The sequence below is a fragment of the Xiphophorus maculatus genome, chromosome 20, assembly GCF_002775205.1.
Source record: "Xiphophorus maculatus strain JP 163 A chromosome 20, X_maculatus-5.0-male, whole genome shotgun sequence".
In the NCBI taxonomy this organism is placed as follows: domain Eukaryota; kingdom Metazoa; phylum Chordata; class Actinopteri; order Cyprinodontiformes; family Poeciliidae; genus Xiphophorus; species Xiphophorus maculatus.
In genome coordinates, this window is record NC_036462.1 from 24,477,542 (window position 1) to 24,498,256 (window position 20,715).

General features: G+C 38.4%; 1 protein-coding gene across 4 annotated transcripts in view; it reads left to right on the top strand.

The window, feature by feature from the left end:
• The window catches only part of plxna1 (plexin A1), a 219,682-nt gene that overhangs the window by 40,553 nt on the left and 158,414 nt on the right, over positions 1-20,715 (top strand). For all 4 annotated transcript variants that reach the window (XM_014468382.2, XM_023325775.1, XM_023325773.1 and 1 more), the window contains exon 3: positions 12,025-12,207. In XM_014468382.2, the coding sequence (XP_014323868.1) occupies positions 12,025-12,207 (183 nt within the window). The remainder of the gene's footprint in view (positions 1-12,024; positions 12,208-20,715) is intronic.

A 20,715-nucleotide genomic window follows, 5' to 3' on the forward strand; every position in this document is an offset into this window, starting at 1 on the left:
TTAATCTTCATTACCTTGGTAATAACACTCTGAAATGCTGTGTGCACTGAGTTCAGCTTAACTCTGAATGCTTTTAGATGTTAGATGGGAAAACAACCTAAGCCAGAAGCACTACAGTGTTAGGAACTTACATGATCTCCAATGAAAGATCACTAATGACAGAGTATGTAGAGTGTACTTTCTGTATACCTTATGAAGTCATTCCTGCTGTCTAGTAATATTATGTTCCTGGCATGACTAAATGAAATGTACAGCTGCAGTTTCTTAAATTTAAGACATGTAGTAAAGTTCAGATTGCTGTTGAATAAATGTAAAATGGTGGTCAAACTACTCCCATTAGTACTTCGTATTGGGGGCAGAGGTGACGTCACACTGTGTGCCAGAAAAAAAGTTGCTGTAAAACATGGTTTTAGTTTTTACTGTTTTTAAACAAAGACAAAATTATTTTTAGGTCAGAATTTTAAGAAATGCTTTTAGTGTAATAAGTTACATGCCTAACACGCTTGGTATTAGCAGCTGCCAACATCAGCTTTATTATATATATGTTAGTGAATGCATACCCTTATCAGAACTCTCAGAGAAACCTGCAAACATTTCTATATCCAGTCCTGTTCCACAACAGACATGTTGAAAACTGAAAGGATAAAACCAGTAAATTTTGCTTCTTCTCTATTTAGTGTTTCCGGTATCTTCTGAAGTCGTCTCTTCCTCGGTTGGCTCCTTTTTTCATTTTGATGAAACAAGATCCCAGGAGAATTCACTGCCTTTGGAAAGCTAAACAGATTATTTGGGAAATAGTTGAAAACTGTTAAGGAATTGGCACCCTCTAGTTTTGTTGTAGAAGCATGACTAAACGGTCAACAAAGTAACGTAGAAAATACAATTTTCTTATGGTTAGCTTTTTGCAGATTTTGCTTTCTCTGGCTTTATTTGTAAAATACCCCACAAGTACTTAAAATAGTTACGTTTTCACTCTTTATGTATCTTTTGGATAGAAGAGTGAAAGTCTGGTAGTTGTTTCCTAATTAAAAAAAACAAAAGAGAACTTTTGAGTTTCCAAGCTGACAATAAGGTTTCCAGCACATGCCTTGATGCATGTCTAATATTTAGTCGAGTCACCATCAACTACACTTTGGTTCTGAAGAGACTTTTAGAGAATCATAGGATGTGTTGATTTGGACCCCCTATCACAACCTCCTCTGTTACTGAACATGTGCACTGCAATGGATTTAGGGGAATTTTTAGATGGAGTTATATTTTTTATATATTTACTTTTGAATACTTTAGTGTTAGTCTTATGCAAAAACTGTTTGAGCATAAATAAAAAGGCAACATCAAAATCTAATATTTACACCACAGTTGTGGTGTAAACTCTTAAAATTTTAAACTATTGCATGAAACGGAGTCCCAAAAGTTCCCGCTGAACAACCTGAGCAATTGAAATGCAGTCTTAGCAGTGTGGGAAACACTCCTTAATGCTGAGGGTGAATGTTCTCAGGTTGACCCTGCCATGGTGCAGAGCTGAGGGCAAGGCAGGGCTGGTTTGTGGGTGGTGGGCTGGACAGGCATGGACAGCTGTTAACCACAGAGCCATGATTGATCACCAAGAGCACCATCAGCCTCCCGTGTGAAGCTTAGATCAGCGTTGGATCATCATTTCTTGCCTGTGGCCATCATCAAGCTGGTGTGTTTTACTGTCGCATTTGCACGTCATCTGTTTTTGGTAAACACAAATCTTCAGGTGCATTAGATGCAGGTCTGGTAAAATATGTTTTCCTTGACAAAGCGTTGACGCTCACTGCATAGCGTTTAGCACCTCAGCTCTGCTACCAGGCTATATTTGTCTCCTGTTTGTGTGCAGTGCAGTGTTGGGGTGTTTGTGTGTGTGTGTAGGTCTTGTTTTGTCCCTGAGCTTTATTAGTGAACCCCTGACCTTCTTCCCAGTTTGAGAGTGGATCAATACAAACCATTTCCACAAAAGGAGAATGAGAGGGTGGAGGCGAGTCGCTAAGTTAGGAGTGAGCGAGGAGGAGAGATGACTGAAAATATGGGAGGGAGTGCTATGGGAAGGGAAGCAGGAGAGAAGAATCTGTGTAGAGGTGAGAGCATGAAAGGATGAACAGGAATGTTGCAGAAACGAAACAAGGGAGGCAGCCTGAACCAAAAGGAGAGAGAGGTGCAAGATGTAGGTGGAGATAAAAATGAAAGAACCAGAGGGAGTCCGAACCAGAGGAAGAGTTGGATGCCAAAGAAACCCGCATAAGAGAGCAGAGAAATTTGAAGTAAGGAGATAAGGATGTGAGGAAAACGAAGTGAAAAATGCAAGTGATCTTTTGGAGGCAACTAAAGAAAAACCCCAAAATCAGTTTGTGTTGAATTAAGTTGGTTATGTACAGTATTTGTCAGCAATGAGGCTCAATGTTTAAGTGTAGAAATCTCTGATTTGTAATTATGAGCAAGGAATTTTAATGTAATTGTACAGGGGCTTTAAGATTGTGGCATGGCAAACAGAGTGATGACCAGAGGTGACGTCACACAGTGTGTATGAGAGAGACAGCTGTGTGTATTACACAGCTGTGCAGTTCATTAGGATTTTAATGTTATTTCAAAACAAAGTGATTCGAAAGTTAATATTCAGTTCTGATCAAAATTGGTGTAATTTTGATCAGTCAAGCTCTGTGTAGAAGTAAGCTACACAGAGCTTATTTCTCTGTGTAGCTCTGTTTTACACAATCAGTCTAAGGCCTCAGAGATTGATATATGGGTATTCACACTGAACTGACTCATTATCAGTTTTGGCCACTGTCCCACACTGTTTTCAGTGAGTAATGAAATGACACATAGTAAATGTAATCAGTTGTCTTTTAAAACAAAAACACAGAATTTAATATTTCATATTTGAAACTTACTGGGAAATAATAAACACAGCACAGCAATCAGAATCATATCATAGTTTGACATTAATGTATTGACCATATATAACCCACACGTTTTGGATTTACCAAATTAGATCTGCTCTTCTGAGCCAACACTCTCAGCCCACTGGATCTTCTGGCTACTCTGTGTTACCACACTGCTGAATCACAGACTCTATGAAACATATACAGTAATTGATTAATTGGGGGGTTTACACTCGGAAAAATGGATAGATAAGACGGGCTTAATGAAAAATGAAGTCACGTTTCTCGTGATTTGGTTTGCTTCAGTCGGAGCAGGTTAACTTTGGATGCAATGTCAGATTTTTCACCATTTTGAGCTAAATTAAATTTAGAAATTAGTGGAAAGACTGATTATCTCTTCTTTGATTCAGATGTTTTTTTCTTTTATTTTGGGTTCTGCACAAATATATAAAAACAAAAAAAAAAGCCAAACCATAGCCAAACAAGGAGGGAAAAACTGGGCAAATAACAGAGATGGACACAAGAAATTAGGAATTAATGAAATGGACTAAGAGAATAAGCTTTGCAGTGGAGGAAAAGAGGAAACGACAAACAGCCAAGGAGGGAGCAGCAAGCCTTTTACAGCCAGTGTGCTCAGGAAGGAGAGAGGCAATGATTCACCGGCTGAGGGGAGAGCAGGGCCAGAGGAAGAGTGATGGCCTCAGAACTTTTTTTCACTGCCGCTGCCAAGAACAGCTTGAGAAAAGGGTGGATGACAGAAAGAGGGAAAGGAGAGAAGGAGAGCGTGATTGAACACTGACTGCCGCACGAATAATATCGGTGTCCCTCACCTGGCCAGCGCTCTGTCCTCTTCAGCCATATGTCTCGCCGTCATGTCAACCCTCAGAGTGTGTGTCGGAGCCCCTGTGACAGGGTGTGTGTGTTTCCAATGTAGGTGCCATACTAATGAGGGCTCTGAAGCACACATCTTTCTGTGTGTCTGTGAAATATTCTGGGTTGAGGCAGTCATAAAGCCTCTTTGCTCTGGGGCTTACTTTGTAGAAAATACATTTTTTACTCTTTAAGTAGTGTTTAATTTGGTAATGAAAAGTAACAAAAGACTTTTTTTATCAAGTTGTAAAAAGTTAAAGAAAAGTGTATCTAAATGAATCATTCTGGTGTTCCTTATTCTTGGTGAATTTACATTTTTCGTCTGAATGACTAAAGACGTCATGCAGACTGTCAAAATCCAGAGCTACCAATCACTTTCAGACCCCAATTGTAATATGTTCTAATGTCATGCTGACAGTAAGGCATTGTGCAGCTGGTCTTTCCCTCCTATGGCAGTTAATATATTCCCCGTTCTCATGGGAAGTGCCACTCTTTGCCATTTTTCTTCTTGTTCCAACGGATTACTCAAACTGTCACAGTGTTTTCTCTTGATTACAAGATGGATGGGAGAGTTCTGAACTTTGGCACAAGTCAGGGCATCAATCAGAGAATCAATCCTAGGAAACCAGTCGGTTTTAAGTAAACGTCTTTTAAGGCCGCGTGGACCAGCTGTTGTCTGGCCAGCGGTGTCAAAGGTGAGATTTTGAAACTAAACCTGAAATCAATGGTTAGGTTGTCTGTTTCTGTTTAAGATTAGATTTACTCATTAGTTTAGTGTCACATGCTATTTAAAATCTTATTTCTGCAATGATATTGTGACACGGCTTGTTAGATAATATGCCAAATACTTTTTAAAGAACTATTATTTTAAGAATACCATAAATTTAAGGCTTTGAAAGTGGAGATGTTTAGCTTATTTCACATGGACGGTGCACTGTTGTTCTTAGAAACAACAGTTCACAAAGAAACAGAAAGTACATTTACAAGAAAAAAAAAAGATTCAACACTAAAAACTAAAAGTGAAACTTTAATTTTCAAACACAATAAATCTTTAAAAGCTGCATCTAAGTTTAATTTTACTTTATTTTGAACCAGTGTCATTCTGGCACTGAAGATGGGCAATTACTAAAGTTTATTGTCCTAGGAGAGTGTTATTGTCATAATTAATGATGTTTGTAAGCCCCAAACATAAAGGATAACCTTGTAAATGCTGCTTTTTTCCACCTTCGGTTATATAGGAACATTAATAAATATCATTATTTTTGAATAAATGATTATGTGGAGTTGTTTTATTCAGTATCCCTTTTGGTAAGGGCCTTGAATTAGGTTAGCTTTACTTTCATGTGTGTTCTTAGGACTTTAATTGTCCAAGAACACACATGAGATATAGTCATAACCATGGAGTCTATTCACAAAAAAGACCACGTTGAATTTCTAAGACATTTTTGATGCTCATTATTTCTATAAATACTACAAAATATTGTGATAAAATTCTAAGTCCATATTGCCCAACACTTAATGGCACCAAATAACATACCAACTGGTCTGTAACTATAGGTAGAGAGATTATTAAAACCTTTTAAGAACCTGGCAATATTGAAAGATTTTCTTAATCTGTTGTCATAAATTTAAGCCATGAATATGTGAAGTTAAATTTCTTCTGTAAAGGCCACAGCTCCAGTTAAACCACAAGTTTTTCTTTTAGTTTGAGTTGCTTAGAAAAGCTGAGTTGAAAGCAAATTATCAGATCTGAATCTGGTCTCTGCTTGCAGCAGAATGGAAGATGCAAACACTGAAAGACATTCAAGGTGTAGCTGTCAAAAGTTTTCTAGAGGGCTTTCTGTACTTTGACATTTTTATTGAGGAACTTGTTTTAAAAAATTGCAAGTTAAAGTAGTATTTATTTTCTTGAAACGCATTGTGTTCTGTATTAAAAAGGGACAAAGAAACAAGTTGAGGTCGCTTTGGACATCTGGATTACCATTTCACAGCTAAGGCAAGTTGGAATTGACTGTGAGACCATCTTCTAACCCGATTAAATCCATCATTAAGGATATCATGTAATGAGTGTTACACTCTTGTGGTCTTTTGTAAGACACCATCTCATTTCTGTGGACCTAATCTAAAAGGATATGGCAGCAAATGTGTTTAAGTAATTAAACCTGATTAATTGAGCCAGAGTTGATGAAGAGATAATTGACAGACTAAATGAGTCTGGCAGGGAGACGTCAGTGGAGCGCCAACCTTTAAAAGTTATTTCAAACTAATGAGCTTGGATCATTTAATATCTGCCGATGTGATAGTTTTAAAGTAAGGAAAGAAATTCTGTGTTTCAGAAAGGAATTTTTTTTTTTCTGCTGATCTTGTCACATTTGAATATCCTTCTCATTCTGTCATTACAAAACAATAGGAAACCTTTGGAAAAGACCCCATAGAGACTGTGAGAGCTGCTTATTTTATTTTGACCTCTCTCGCTCTCTGAAGAGTGTTTAGCTCCACAAATTAGCAGCTATAGCACAACTCTAATGATACTAATCGTCAGTGTAATTATGTATTGATCGGTACTGTGTGTGGGTGGCGTGCTGCATGCATCATTATCAGATGTAATCAGGAAGTGAGGGGAAGTGATGTGCGTGTATTGCACGTGCTGGTGGTTTCTTTTTGAGCTGTTTTTATGTGGCTACAAATGTGCAGTTTGGAGATTTATGCAACGCTTTCTTTCCGTAATAATCTTAAATTCATAATGTTAATCTTAAATTCAGAATGTTCAATCATCTGCTCTGCCATATTTCATCTTGTTTAAACATTTGTTGCTGCTTGGACTCCATTTTTACCCTGCTTGAAACGGAGCTGCTCTGTTAGAGGTTAACTACTTTGCTTGAGGGCACCATTTAGTCCTCCTCTGGTTTCTAATTGATGCTGAGCTGTTGCAAATATTAATTTTACAATAATTGCTAGGATTTGTATGCATTTAGAAGGCATTGTTTCTTTCTTGCACAAACTGCATGCACTAGGCATGACATCTTTCAAAAGCATCCGCACTCCTGAAAACTTTAATAACTTCTTTTCATGCACTACAACAATAAATCTCATTGAATTTGTTGGAGGTTTCATGGGGCAAAGTAGAGCAGTGATGGAAATGGAAAATTATGCAGATATTTTTTTTAACTAGACAGAAATCTTGTGTGCATTTGTACTCGGGGCCCCATTTACTGTGAGGAGGCACTTGGATAACCATCACTAGATGTGTACATCTAGAACCACACCCCTAAAGAATTTGAGCTGCAAGTGTAGCAGAAGGTGATTCTAATCAGGGGGTAACTACAAATGTGAACCACATGTTCGGTTTATCATATGTAAAAACGGTTTAAAACCATGAGTAATTTCCCCTCCACATCTCAATTTACCCACTAACTTCATGTGGGTTAAGCACATAAATTTCCATTAAAAATGCTGAAGGTTGTGAAATAAAGAATGTAAAAGGTTCAAGGGATATTAATCCTTGTGCAATGCACTGCAATATTTCTATATCTCTCCATCAATTGTGACCTAAATACGTGGTGACAGATTTTGCAACCACTGCTCTGAAAACAAGCCAACTTCTCAAGATTTCCAAGGTCTGCATGTAGAGCATTCAGCACTGAACTTACCCCACTGCACCCAGGTTCAAATTTATTTTTTATCACTTTTTGCTAGCCAATCATTAATTAGTTAATCCAACGTATAGTCAACAGATCAGTCCTATTCACATGTTGATGTGAGAAATATTTTTTTCAACTGCAGATGAATTCTTCGCTACAAGCGAACATGGCAAATGCAATGTTGTTGCAGTTTAGACAACAAAATAATCTCTTTTCTTATTTAAAATAGTATTAATTGTGGCCATTTTCTTTATACGATGAATTGTCAGAATAATGGAAAGAATAAAAGTAGCAGTTACTTAATGGGTTAGTGGGTGCAACATGCATATGTATATGCATGTTGTTTGTTCTCTTCACTCATTTTGAACTTTCACTTCCTGATATTTCCCACACACATTCAAATGATGATGCTTGTGAAAGTATGATGGTGCCCGAGTGCTTGCAGAAAGGCACACACAGATGAACTACAATTGTAACCGTAATGTCCTGTCCACTCAATTTATCAGGCAGCTTTTCATGTTAGTATTTATTTCCCTGAGCTGTTATTTAAAGGGACACATGGCACCCGTGAGATGGAACAGGCTGTCCAGTTTATTTGCATGATGCTGAATGAGTGTTTTGTGTATTTTTTCATTTCTTTTCCTCCCACCTTATTAGCTGTAATCAAGAGCAGTGTGTCCCATCAGGATCTTCTATATAGTACTATTGTACTTTGCTGTTTCGGTATGTTTAACTGACACTAGGTGTCACATTGACAAATCCCAGTAGAGTATTGGGTGATGTCTGCCCAGGCATATCTATGTGACTCCTAATGTTAAAGAAGTGGCAATAACAGGGAAATGATTATTCAATCAGTTCCTTCAGCGCACTTCAGCCTCCCCACATGTGCAATCAGTCAGGGTTACTGTGTGCACACACGTGTTTGGTACCGCAGGAATGACGATACATCAGAGCTTTGCAGTACAAAATAGAGTACAAAAGCACCACCCATGCGGAAACAAACACCCCGCTGTCCACTAACACATGACCTGTTTTTCTAAAAGCTTAGCTTGTGTTAGTGTTAATGTGCTTCATATATTGTATTAGCTGTGTTTGAGTCACACATTTCTTTATGACCTTCAACATCAGCAATATCACATGAGCACTCTTTAAAAAATATTTCAATGTTATTTTGACTTTGGATACACAAACAAAAGCAAAACATAAATAAATAGACTTCACAGGAGAACATGAATACCCTACAGTTTGCTATGCATGTTTGCTATTTTTGCTCTTCGAAGACCAACACAGCGACAACACACTGATATGAGCTCACTAATAAGGCTTTCTGCACAGGTTGACAGCTTAATACACATAGTGCTTGTAGCTCTCCAATAGTAGTTTCAAAACACTGTTACTTTTTTATCAGTAGGGAAATACTTCAGTCACTCTAGCACTTTTTTTGCTACTTGATTACTTTTTAACACAAATTTATAATTGTAATAATATTACAAGCAACAAGCATTCTGCAAAGAATTCCCTGGTGTGCAGAAAATGTTACCCGATTAAGTACCATGCATTCAAGTTGTCAATGTAATGTTTGGGGACACTAGCTGTCATTTTAAAATAACTCTTTACTCTGCTGGCAAATTGAAAGCCCACATGAGCATGTTTTTAATGTTAGATGAAATAGACTGATAATAAAACCAAATTTGTAAAACATCATAAAATGTGATGGAAAAACATAGAAACCTCACTTGGAAAAAGTACAGAATCTTGAAATGGAAAATTTGCTGGAAAAGTTTTAGAAATTTAAATGAAAACACAACTTCTCTTTTGATGATACCCATCACTGGTGCGTGCAGCACATTAACTTAAAGAAGATAAAAACAGGAAACCTTCTTTTCCTCATTTCCATCTCTACTGCCAAAGTCAGATGAAGGTTTTACACTTTAAGTCTTTGCTTACTGGCTTTTTAAAAAAAAAAAAAACTGCAGAACTTTAAGTACAGTATCCAGCCAATAACCTTTAGAGACCACTGTGAGAAACACGTCTTCCACCATGGCTATTGGCCCAAAATCTCCTGGGAATTTATTGTTGCGTTAAATTGCATAATACTCAGAAAGTTGCCCTTGTAAAAGGCTGCCTATCCTCAAGGGAATCCGCTTTTATTCCTTGCTGATCTCGGCTGTTTAAAGCTTCCAGATTGTAGGAAAATTGAAGAACTTTTACCTTCATGTGCCCCAGGGAGATGGCTAGATAGGCTGTAGGGTATTCATGTTGATGTATAATGCATTGATGTAGAATGTTTTAACCCTTTTGGGGGTCTTGTGAAATCTGTACATAGTGATGTTAGGAGCTACAATGATGAATTAACCCTCTGTTTGTGTCCCTCAGGCACAATGTCATGTGATTGTGTTTGACTGACACAAACACATTTTCTTTCTTGCATTTATTTCTTACATGACTATAAAATTGTTGTCCCTAGTTGTAGCTCAGATGAGGATGGTAGTTATTTTGCTTGTGGCAAATCTGTTTATAAAGAATACTTTTGATTTAATGTGTTTGTCAGTTTTTTACATGGCAGGATTATTAGACCATATTGGTGTTGTAGTGAGTGCATTGTCGGCTATCTTTGAGAGAAGGAATTTACCCCTCAGGCGTCAGTGGTTACAAAACAATGTAGTTTTCAGTTATAGCTGTGTGTTTCTGTTACTTGAACACACCCTCAGTTATGAGCTGAAAATTATCCTTTTTAATTATTGTTAAAGAACTGCTTCAGAGGATGTAAGACAGCAGAAAGCCTCAACACTTCTCGGGGAACATATTTAGGTGTATGAAGGGTGACTTGAAGCAATTAGAGCAAAACAGTGCCATGCAAAAGAATCCAAACCCTATTTGTGGGATTTTATGTGAAACAGTGGGTTTTACTTTGGGATATGAATGTAAAAGGAGCTGCATATAAATGCTTACCACACTTCATATTTTCATGTGGACAGAACCCTTAAAGCCATGTCACATTTAGCTTCCAAGTCACAATTAAACACTACTTTGACATACAGTGACATTTGTGTTTGCAACATGACAAAATGGAAAAGTTCAGAAATGCAAACGGTTAGATTGTCTAGTCAGAGCTCCAGTGTTCCTATTGGTGCCAGAAACAGGCTTTAAAGGAGAACGAGAATGTCGAAAAACGCAGAAAAAGGCTTTATTGACGTGTTCTGAGCTGCAGGCAATTTAGGTAGATCATTTGGGAGAGAGTGTGTGGAGGAGGGAGGTGTTATCTTTTCTCCTGTGTGGATCAATCAGATGATGTAGTGATAAGTCTGTGGATTACACTGCTATTTACACACTCCCCCAAGTGCAGGCGTGTGTGTGTGTGTACTGGCTCTGAATAACTCACTGACGGCCATTTGGTTTTAGTGTTGTTCTTCTGGTCCAATATGCTGCTTGTCAGTAACACAAAGCAGCATCTGAAATGACTCAAACTGTGTCTGACTTTCACTCTCCGTCATAACCAGGATCCCTTTTCTTAGTCCGATGGAGTTATTTTGTTATAAATATCAATTTGCAGTAGACGAAGCTTAATATTGCTGCCAGTAATTAAATGAAGTCCAATCTGATCGCTAATCCAACAACAATAATAATGACGGCTTGATTCAAGGAAACCGTCTACAAAATTACAAAATGTGTTGGTTTAACATTGTCATTCATCATCAAGCAAAAGGTTTCATTCATTTTGGCACTTGAACCCTTTTTAATGCATTATAGGCTGAATGAGTGTGTGTGGTGACTGGTTAAGGGATCATATGGGTCAGTGATCCGCCTTGGGTGATGTGCCCCTCGTGATATCGGAATGCTCTCGATATTGTCACATGGTCGCGGTGTAACCGCCATGACTGAACGCAGCTGAGGAAAAAGATTTTTGCTGGGTGGGATTGTGCTTTATAGAATGCAGCTTGTCGGTATGAATGGCTCTTTATTTGAATAACCTATTTACTGTGTTAGCAACGGAATCAGAAGCATTAGAGACCAATGGGTTTCACTGCAATCCCCACTGGGCGATGAAAATGAGCTCCATGCGGACTTGAACACAGCTTGGGGGCTTTTAAGATCTGTTTTGAAAAGATTCTGGGGGTGCTTAGGATGGAGTGCTGCAAGTCCTGGGTCTGAGTGGACTTTCTGTTATCTTATCCTCAGCTCTCAATAAGGACTCAAAACATTAAAGGGATATTCTGATTTGTTTGAATTCTGGCAAATCTATGAGACGTACCTGTAACCATGTTTCAACATTTTCTTGAAAAAAGTTTCTTTTTAAATGGCTTTTTGCATCTTTTTTCCCCTTTTGATTATTTTATGGCTAACTTTGAGTTGCCATCACTTAGTAACAGTCCCCACACCAAAGAGTACCGTTGTACTGTTTCAGTTTTTTCTGTTCACTCATTGAAAAAAAGATTAACATATTGAATATCTGGATTGGTGCTAACTGTTTGTGTCAATAATCTCAGATCATTCTGGTCAGGAGATAATTTTTTGGGGAGTGGTGAATGCATCTTTAGACTATTATGCTTTATTGTGTTGGAAAAATGTCAGGTCTTTTGCCTCGTTACTAACTTTTTGTCTTCACTTTGCAGCCCCTGCAGATAGACGACAACTTCTGCGGACAAGACTTCAACCAGCCTCTTGGAGGAACTAGCACCATTGAGGGCACCCCACTCTTCATAGACAAAGATGATGGCATGACTTCGGTGGCTGCCTACGACTACCGTGGCAACACGGTGGCGTTTGTTGGTACACGCAATGGTAAACTGAAGAAGGTAGGATTGTTTGGATGTTTATTCTAATGATCTGATTTGCACAAGCTGAACGGATGTTCTTTGGTTTTGTTGTCTTAATTTACTTTTAGCTCAACTGGTTTTGGCTGCAAGCAACTGTTGTGCGTTTTAAATTCAAGCAGCGATTTACTGATCTTTAAACTGAGAGGGTTCAGTTTCTATTGAAGACATTTGATATAGCTTGTAAACAGTGTCTATTTAATACTCTTTAAATGACTGCCCCTCTGTGTCTGTGCATAAGTAAACCAAAAATGACTAAAAGACAAATATAGCAGCTGTTGGACAACGACCAGCTTTTGAGGACTTGAGCCGACAGCATAAGCGAGCTAAATATGCATGCTCTCTTTATGACTGGACAATTGTACACAGTGAAAGATACTGCACTGAGATGGTGTGTGATGACTCTGTTAGATGACATTTTGGTTGCATGCCAATTATTTATAAACATATCTGAATACACCAATTTTATATGTATTGATTTTTCTGACAACAGAAAAAGGTTGTTCTTTATTCTGTGCAATCATTCAAAGTTTTGAATGTGAATATCCTTTTCCTCGCTTTTCTCTCTTTGGTCATTGGCCTTTTCTTAACTGGACATTTCAGCAGACTCTTTCAAGGTTTAAATGAAGTAGTAGGCTTTGCTTTATTATTCCATCACATAAAAAGACACTGCATTGTCCCGGTGTCATGTGTATTCTCACCTTGGATATTTAAACTATATTTAACTTGGCCAAAAGAGGGCTTCTCTGCTGAGACCTCTAAGTAAAACCAGTTTTCTTTGCAAGAGTTTATTCCCACATTAGATACAATTTTCCCCCAGCGGTGAAACAAGTCCGTTCCTTTATTTTTTTTATATAGAGGAAGGATGATTATGACAACTGAATGTGTTCACTACGAATTTCGTTTTGTGAATGTATGGTAGGTAGACATGAACTAACAGTTTTTATGTTTATATAATTTGAACGTCTGAGACTTTCTCTGTGTATTCAGTTTATAAAGAAAAGGACTCTCATGTAAATGGCAACTCATTAGAATTCAACCCGCTCCCCTCCTCACTGCTCAAGACCTGTCATCCATTCAAAATTATGAATGTATAATCAGACTGTGTGTTTTTGTGCCTTTAATGCCTGTTTGCGTATGCATGTGGCGTTTGTGTGTTTGTCACTCACTGTATGTGCAATAATGCGTTCTCCTGTGATGGCGTGGGTTTGTATGTGCGTGTCTGTGTTTATGTTTATGAGGTAGAAGACAAACAATACAAGTTGACTAAGATTCAGTGCTTTGCATTTGTCAGCGTGACGCCCATTCACTTAGCTTGGCAACAACCGATTTATTTTCTCAGCTGTTCTCGCATGTCTCTCCCTCCGAGCTCCGAGTTATCCACTCCGGTTGAGGTATATTTGTTTGTGGAATCTCACTTGGGAAGTAGGTTGTTGTGTTGCTCTCGTGTGCATTAACAACAAAGACAAGGCGCTTGCAGTTCTTTTGGCTGCCTCTGAAAGTACAGGGAAAAAAAGGATATCGTCTCAGAAAAGACTGGATGTGCTGAGAGGGACCAGAATACAAAACCTTGAGCACACACATACTCGCACTCCGAGACTCCCGATAGCCATGAAGTCATAAAATGCTGGGATGAATTAATGGCTTTTTTAGTTGCACTTTTAGAGGAAAATAGATGGAAGGATTGATTGAAGGGCTGAGGTAAAAACAACCGGTGTGTGAAAAATGGATCTTTCTTCTAAGGATCCTAGAGCATCGTTCTTTTTTTAATAACCTTTCAAGTACACTACTTCATTTTCTCTTAGATTCATCTCCTGATTCATCATTTGGGCAGACGGGAGAGCTTTGATAGCTCGTGCCATCTCCTTTCAGTCTATTTTTAATTAACAATGATGTTCAAGGTTGTCCAGAGCAACAAAGCAGTGGCATAAACAACATGTTTAAAGTGAGCACTAATGAAGTCCCTTTGTGCTCTGCTTGACACACTCACTCTCAGGGACGTTCACATGGGAAGCTTTCACTAATGAGTCAGGGTTTGATGGGACACAGATTGAGGAGATGTAGGAGCAGGAAGGAAGATAGAACGGTAAGACAGATAAAGGAAGCAATAGGAGATGGAGGAAAGAAGGAAGTGATAAAAAGGGGTGATGCCCACTTAATTCTAGTGGTCATCCAGACACTGCTATGGATAAAGACTGTGCACTTCCTTAGTTAATTATTCACTTCCAACTTTGACTGTTATTGAAAAGTGGCAAAGCCATTATTAAAAGGTGCAATTTTTCTATGCAAATCACACTTTTCAGAATTTTATTCATAAAATGAGAAAATTGTCGTCTTCCAATTTTCTAGTTATGCACTTCTTCATGTTGACTTAACTTGCAAAAATCCTAATAAAATGTTCATGTTGCGTGGTCTAAAATGTGTTTTTAATTTTATGAGTTTGTAAATTTAGCAGGGCTCTGCTTTACTCAGCTCCTCAGCCTTTCTCCGGTTTTCCATCTCCCAACACTACATGAGCTCCATAGTCCCTGCTTTTCTGTCTGAATAAGTGATGCACCTGAGTCACTGCTGTACACATCAATTATTATTTAACTAAAGAAAGAGGTGACTGGCCACTTCTGCACCTCGGGGCTTTTTGAGCATTGACAATAAAAGGTCATTGACCATGACAGGGACACACTTCCATACATTTTCAAAGTCCCTATGGGTGGTCTGGGGGGGGGCAGAGACAAAAAGAGAGCCTTCCAGTCAATAATCCAATACCTAATTGTTCTTTTTTTTTTATTCTGTGCACACATTTACACACAGACAGGACTTAGGATTCCTCAGCTGCGCACACCATCGGGGGGCAATGTAAGCCATCTGTTATGTGCATGCAGCCTTTGTGCCAGGTGGTCAGAGCCCTGAGTGCCCGCTGGGTGTCTGTTGTGTCTGTGCCAGGCTCAGGTGGCCCGGTGTGGAGATGCTGCCTGATGCCCATTCAACAGTGGATCAGTGAGGATAACCCCCAGCTTCTGATGGCAGATAGCAGGAGCTCACTGTCGCCATATAAGGCTAGTTTTCCTTACAAGAAACAAAATGGTTCAGTAAGGTTGAAACCTTTTAGCCTACCTCAGATATGGTAAGGAAGACACTCAGTACCTGTACAACAGCACAGCTAACTGATAAGAATAGCATTACTAATATTTGTAAACTCAAATATTTGTCTATCTCCTCTCCTGGCCACATATTGCTTCGTCCATTGAAAAGTTTCCCTGGTTCTGCGTTTTTTGTTTTGTTTTTCAGAGACGAGCTTTAAGAAATGTTTTTTCTTAATCAGCTTATTTTCACAAGTTCTCCGTCATGTGACCACTCCGATGTCAGCATTGTTGGGAAATGTTTGGCATGTCAAGTGGCAAAGGTCCGATTAGTGATCTCATCAGCCCCATTAGTGTGACTGTTGCCTGCAGCTTATGCCTTTTGCATGACATTTTCAGTCATGCAAAAGGCATGACTTATGTTTCTTCTACAAGAAACAAAAGTAGAAGTCAATTTGCTTTCTCTTTAAGCACTTATTTAATCATGTACTAGACAAAGTATTGATAGATTGTTTCTCTGATTAGCTTAAGTATGATGTGCATCCGTGAAGGAAAATAAACACAAAAAATAACATCTAAAACAAAAAGGGGTTAAACTCCATGCACCATAATATGTTACAATGGTTGGGTTCTAATAACAGTGGTGAAGTTAGACAGCATAAGGTTTTGTTTTTGTTCATAGGTTGTTTAGTCAGGCTATGTGCAATTTGGACTTTTATGTGGTTTTCCAAAGCAAAGAGACCCATTTTGTGGGACTACTGCATACCAACTGTTCAAGGATCTCAGTGTAGCACACTATTTATTAACAGACAAATAATGGATTGTTTGCTTTAGCTGTTCCGTAGGTTCTAGTTGTTCCTGCCAGACCAGTGGTGGGACACAACCTGCATGGAGACTACACTGCCAAGAGAATTGTTGTTAGACAATTAATAATTATTAAAATACTTAACATACTACCAGTTCTGTGGCATGACACCAACATGTTCACTCCTTGAACGCCAGTCTATGCTGGTACCATGGATAAGAACCCAGAACCCTGACACGTTGCTGCCACAATAAGTAATCAATTACAATCTCACCACAGAGGTTTTGTGGATACTCAAATAATTTTAAACACTCTCACCCAATCATGTCTAAGAGTTTGATGTTGTTGATGTGCCCCTAAAGAATTCATTCACTGGCTTGCTCAAGTCCTCCAAATTCTGGCTCCAAATTTATGTTGGGTTGGGTTTTGACCCATTGTAAAGGAGACCATAATAGTCTTAGCTATTGCCAAAACTCCAAAATAAAGGAAGAAATGGCAGTTTTTATTTTACACTGTAATAGTATAATTTGGAACATGGTAGAGCAACACATTTTGTCAAATTATAATTTTCATTGTTGTTGCAAAATTGAACAATGAGTTTTTATTTGTGTTTCATGCAGCCCTAGAACTTAGTCAGACCATGATAATATAGTGCTGGTGTGATTTGTATGTCTTTCTATGAATGTAATGACTTGGATTCAGCTGTTTTGCTAAAGGGTTACATAATATTTCTGAGGTTAATAAAATCTGACAGTTTGTCACTTTTATGTGTATTTTTCTGTGTAAAGTCACTGACGTCCCTCTGAGACTGAGACTGGTGTGTCACCATTAAGAGACCATGTCATGGCCTAATTGACGGATGATTATGTTTCTTGCGGATAATGCTGTCTCGTCAAAATCCCCTCGTGTGCTTGCATGTGCAGGCTTGCACTTGTTTTTATGGTTTCCATTTAAATCCATGTTACCACCTCCCCTGTGCCGCATGTTCTCCTCCCAAATGAGAACCGAAACTTTTTGCGGGAACTCCCCAGTTTTCCACTTTTGACAGAGTTCGGAGAAATGATGACTTTGTTTGATCAGTTTGTTTTCTGGTGTAAAATGAGTCTGAAAAAACAATCATAATTAATTTTTCTGTTTAGCCCGAAGTGTAAACTTGACTTTTCTTCATTTTGTGTGAATGCGTTTCGTGCCGTTGTTCAACTGAACCATCCGAGCCACGAGTTGTTTGGCCCGGGCATGAGTACAGAGACTGGCTTTGTGCAGGCGTTTGGTAGCTCTCGGTCATTAGTTCACACAGCCGCACAAGGTCACACAAACACACACAAGCACACAAACGGAGCATGAGATAGAGATGTAGAGCGGGATGAAAGAAAGCAGGCGTGGCAGAAGCCAAGGAGGTTAAGACCAGGCGCTCAAAACAAAACTTATGATTTATTCTTGCATTTAATCCTGACATGTTCTGCTTGTTTGCTTTACAGTCAACCCTATCACGATGTTCCAAAATAAACACACTCAAAAATATATTTACTGTGTTCTCCATTTAACTTTATCCTACACTCTATCCACAATTTGCAAGAGTTTTAAATTTAACACAGTGAAGGGGCAAAAAACAAACAAAAAAAAACATTAAAAGCTTATTTACACAAGAGCCACCATAAAATAACAGATAAAAATCAGTGTTTGTCTAAATATTTACATTTTGTACCATCTGCTAATCTGCATCATAAGTGAGTGTGTGTGAGTGTGAACTGTGTTTGCATTGTCCACACACTGTCCCCTTTACACTACATCGCTGATCAGTCATGGATAAGAAGAGACAGTTGCTGAGGAAACTAAAGGCTTTACTTGTTTTTGATGATGCTTTAGGAGGATGAGACGGAGCAGTAAGAATGTCAAGTTATCTCTCCTACACATTCCAGAATATCTTCAGTACGTCTCAGTTCACAGTGACCCATTTTAAATCCAATAATGCACAAATAAAACATCAAATGCTTCAAAACAATTTATTGTTTGGTAATGCTGCTGTAGACACGTAACGAGAAATAGACTGAGGAGGTAAAGTCCGAGACACATTTCTGTCAGAAATGTCAGTTTAACATGTTGCTTACAACTTAGAGCAAAAAGAAAAAGAGAAAAATAATGGCACTTATTTAACTCAATGATTTTCAAAGCAATTGTAGTGGGATTAAAAGGAAAGAGAAATGACCAAAAATCTATTGATCATTGCCAACAACTTTTCAATTTTGGCAATGTTTTATTGTTTTGCATCTCAAACCATTGTTATGCAACTAAAGAAATGATTCTATGCAAACGAATAATTTCGCCTGTATTTTATTGTTTTACATCTCCAAGATGAAGTCAGCTGACAAAACTCAAACTTGTTGTTTGAGTCGGTGCTTTTGTTTGAGAGAGGGAGTACGCATCCGACTTTAATGACCGAATCTTTTTTTTTTATTTTTTTACATAAATAACAGACAACTTTATTTAATATAAACTGATATATCATCCTTCTCGAGACCAAATTTGCCTCCATATGTGTGTACATATGTGTATCCCACAGAAGCATGTGGATATCAATTATCTCTCATCATTGCCAGCCTGAGTCTTTCTCCCATCTGCTGGCATGTCCTCACATGTGGCTACAGTCAGCTTAGAGATGAGCACAATCTTCCTGTGAATGATGTCTCCAATTCATTCATCCAGAGGCACAGTCGAGGCTTTGGGTTGGCATTGTCAAATCTCACACATGGAACGCTCTGCACCACCTCTGGATGTGGGATCCCTGCATTTGGTCGGTGTTTAGCAGGTTGTTTTTTCAGTCCTGTCAAGCAATCAATATCAAACAAATTTAACCTGAGTAAGTACAAACTGCTATTTTCAAATGATGGTTTCAGTCATTAGGGTCTGAAAGCTCTCCAAACCAATTTTTTGCCGTTGCTGCATTTTGTTAGGCAGATTGTAAGGCCTGACATAAAAGATCAAGAAATCACTTTTTTTTTAAAGAGTTTGAGCCATAGACCACCTCTGAATGACAAAGATTCTAGTTTTCTAGTTAAAGTACAGATTTACATCCAATTGTGATGACTTTACACAGGTTCCCAATGTTGCTAAGTTCAAACAATTATGCACAGAATAGTGGGTCAGAATTTAACCACTGTGATTTTTAAAGACGTTCACTGGCATTTTTGCTTTGTTTCCTTCCCCTGATTTTCTTTTTGTTTTGTTTTTGCACCTTCATAAGCTCAAACAAAGCCCAATACACATCAGTTGCTTCTTTCTTTAACTGAATTGGCCACTATGTGCCACCCGTTTTATGAATTAGTAAAACGATTCTTTGCTTCTCTCTCTTTTTTTCCGTTTTATGTATTCCTGTTTCATGTGCTGCTCACATTTTCTCTTTCTACTCTTTCTCCGTCTCTGATCAAACATTCCACTCGCTGATAATAGTCGATCGAGGAATGCACTGATCCTGTTTTTCCTCTAATCATTTTCTCAAATTAAATAAAAAAAATAGTGCCTGTATAAATATATGTGTACATGTGGCAAGTTTGCATCTGCACAACATCAACACTTTCATTCATACACATACACGGATTGCAGCATTTATGTTGAAAGAGTAGACAGTAATGAGGGTCCTTTTAAAAGACTTTTATGTCATCAGATCTGCTTGAATCCACCCACACAGTCTCATTAAAACGCCGTCTCTATCTCTGCACCTTTGTCCTACAAAGTCGTATCTCCTCTGATAACTCATACTTCCAGACTCCCTAACAAGCATAGGTGACAAAAAAAAGAATGACTTGGCAGTCATTGTGGCTAATCTTCACATATATGTTGTAATCCGAGTGCCAATTATTAGAAGGAATTTAACAAGCACTGCGATGAATGTTCAAAGCTAATCACCTTTAAAAAGCAGGATAAGTTACAGTGAGCCACAATGTCACCTAATGTTACAGACGATAACAGTTTAGTCCTTTATAATCTCGGTGCTAAAGCAGTTTAGCTCGGTCCAACAGTGTGTCGCTGCACTCATTCACTTCTTGTATGTTCCCTACCCTGATTCGCTGCTGCCAGGGGTTAATGAGCCAAAGTGAGGAGCAGATCAGAGCAGGAAGGAAAGGGAGACTGTTGAAATGAGAGCAGAGGAGATGAATAATAAATGTATTACGCTTGAATCCATTTTTAAGCGAAGATTGGAGAAGTCAGGATGCAAGCTGGGATGCTCACGTGTACCAAGTGAGGGAGATTGTAGGTCATCTCCATTAGGTATCTCTGGATAGTGTGACAGACATCATTTTGTATGGGAATAATAGCCGTTTTAGAAAAGGGAAGTTGATCATAAGGAAAAGGAAATTCAATGTCCGGTTAGGTGCTTGTGCCCAATGTTACTGCAATCACACCAGGTGGATGGCAGAAAGCCAGACATCTGCCAAGACTAACAAAGTAGCAAGTCATAAACAAGTTTATTCTAGTTAACACTGTGGATGGGAGCAGGATGAGATTTTAAGCAAATATTACAGAAATATCTTAATTTAAATAATCTGACGGCTCATTTCTCATGATTGGAAAAAGTTTTTTTTCTACATACTTCAACTTCACAATCAAACT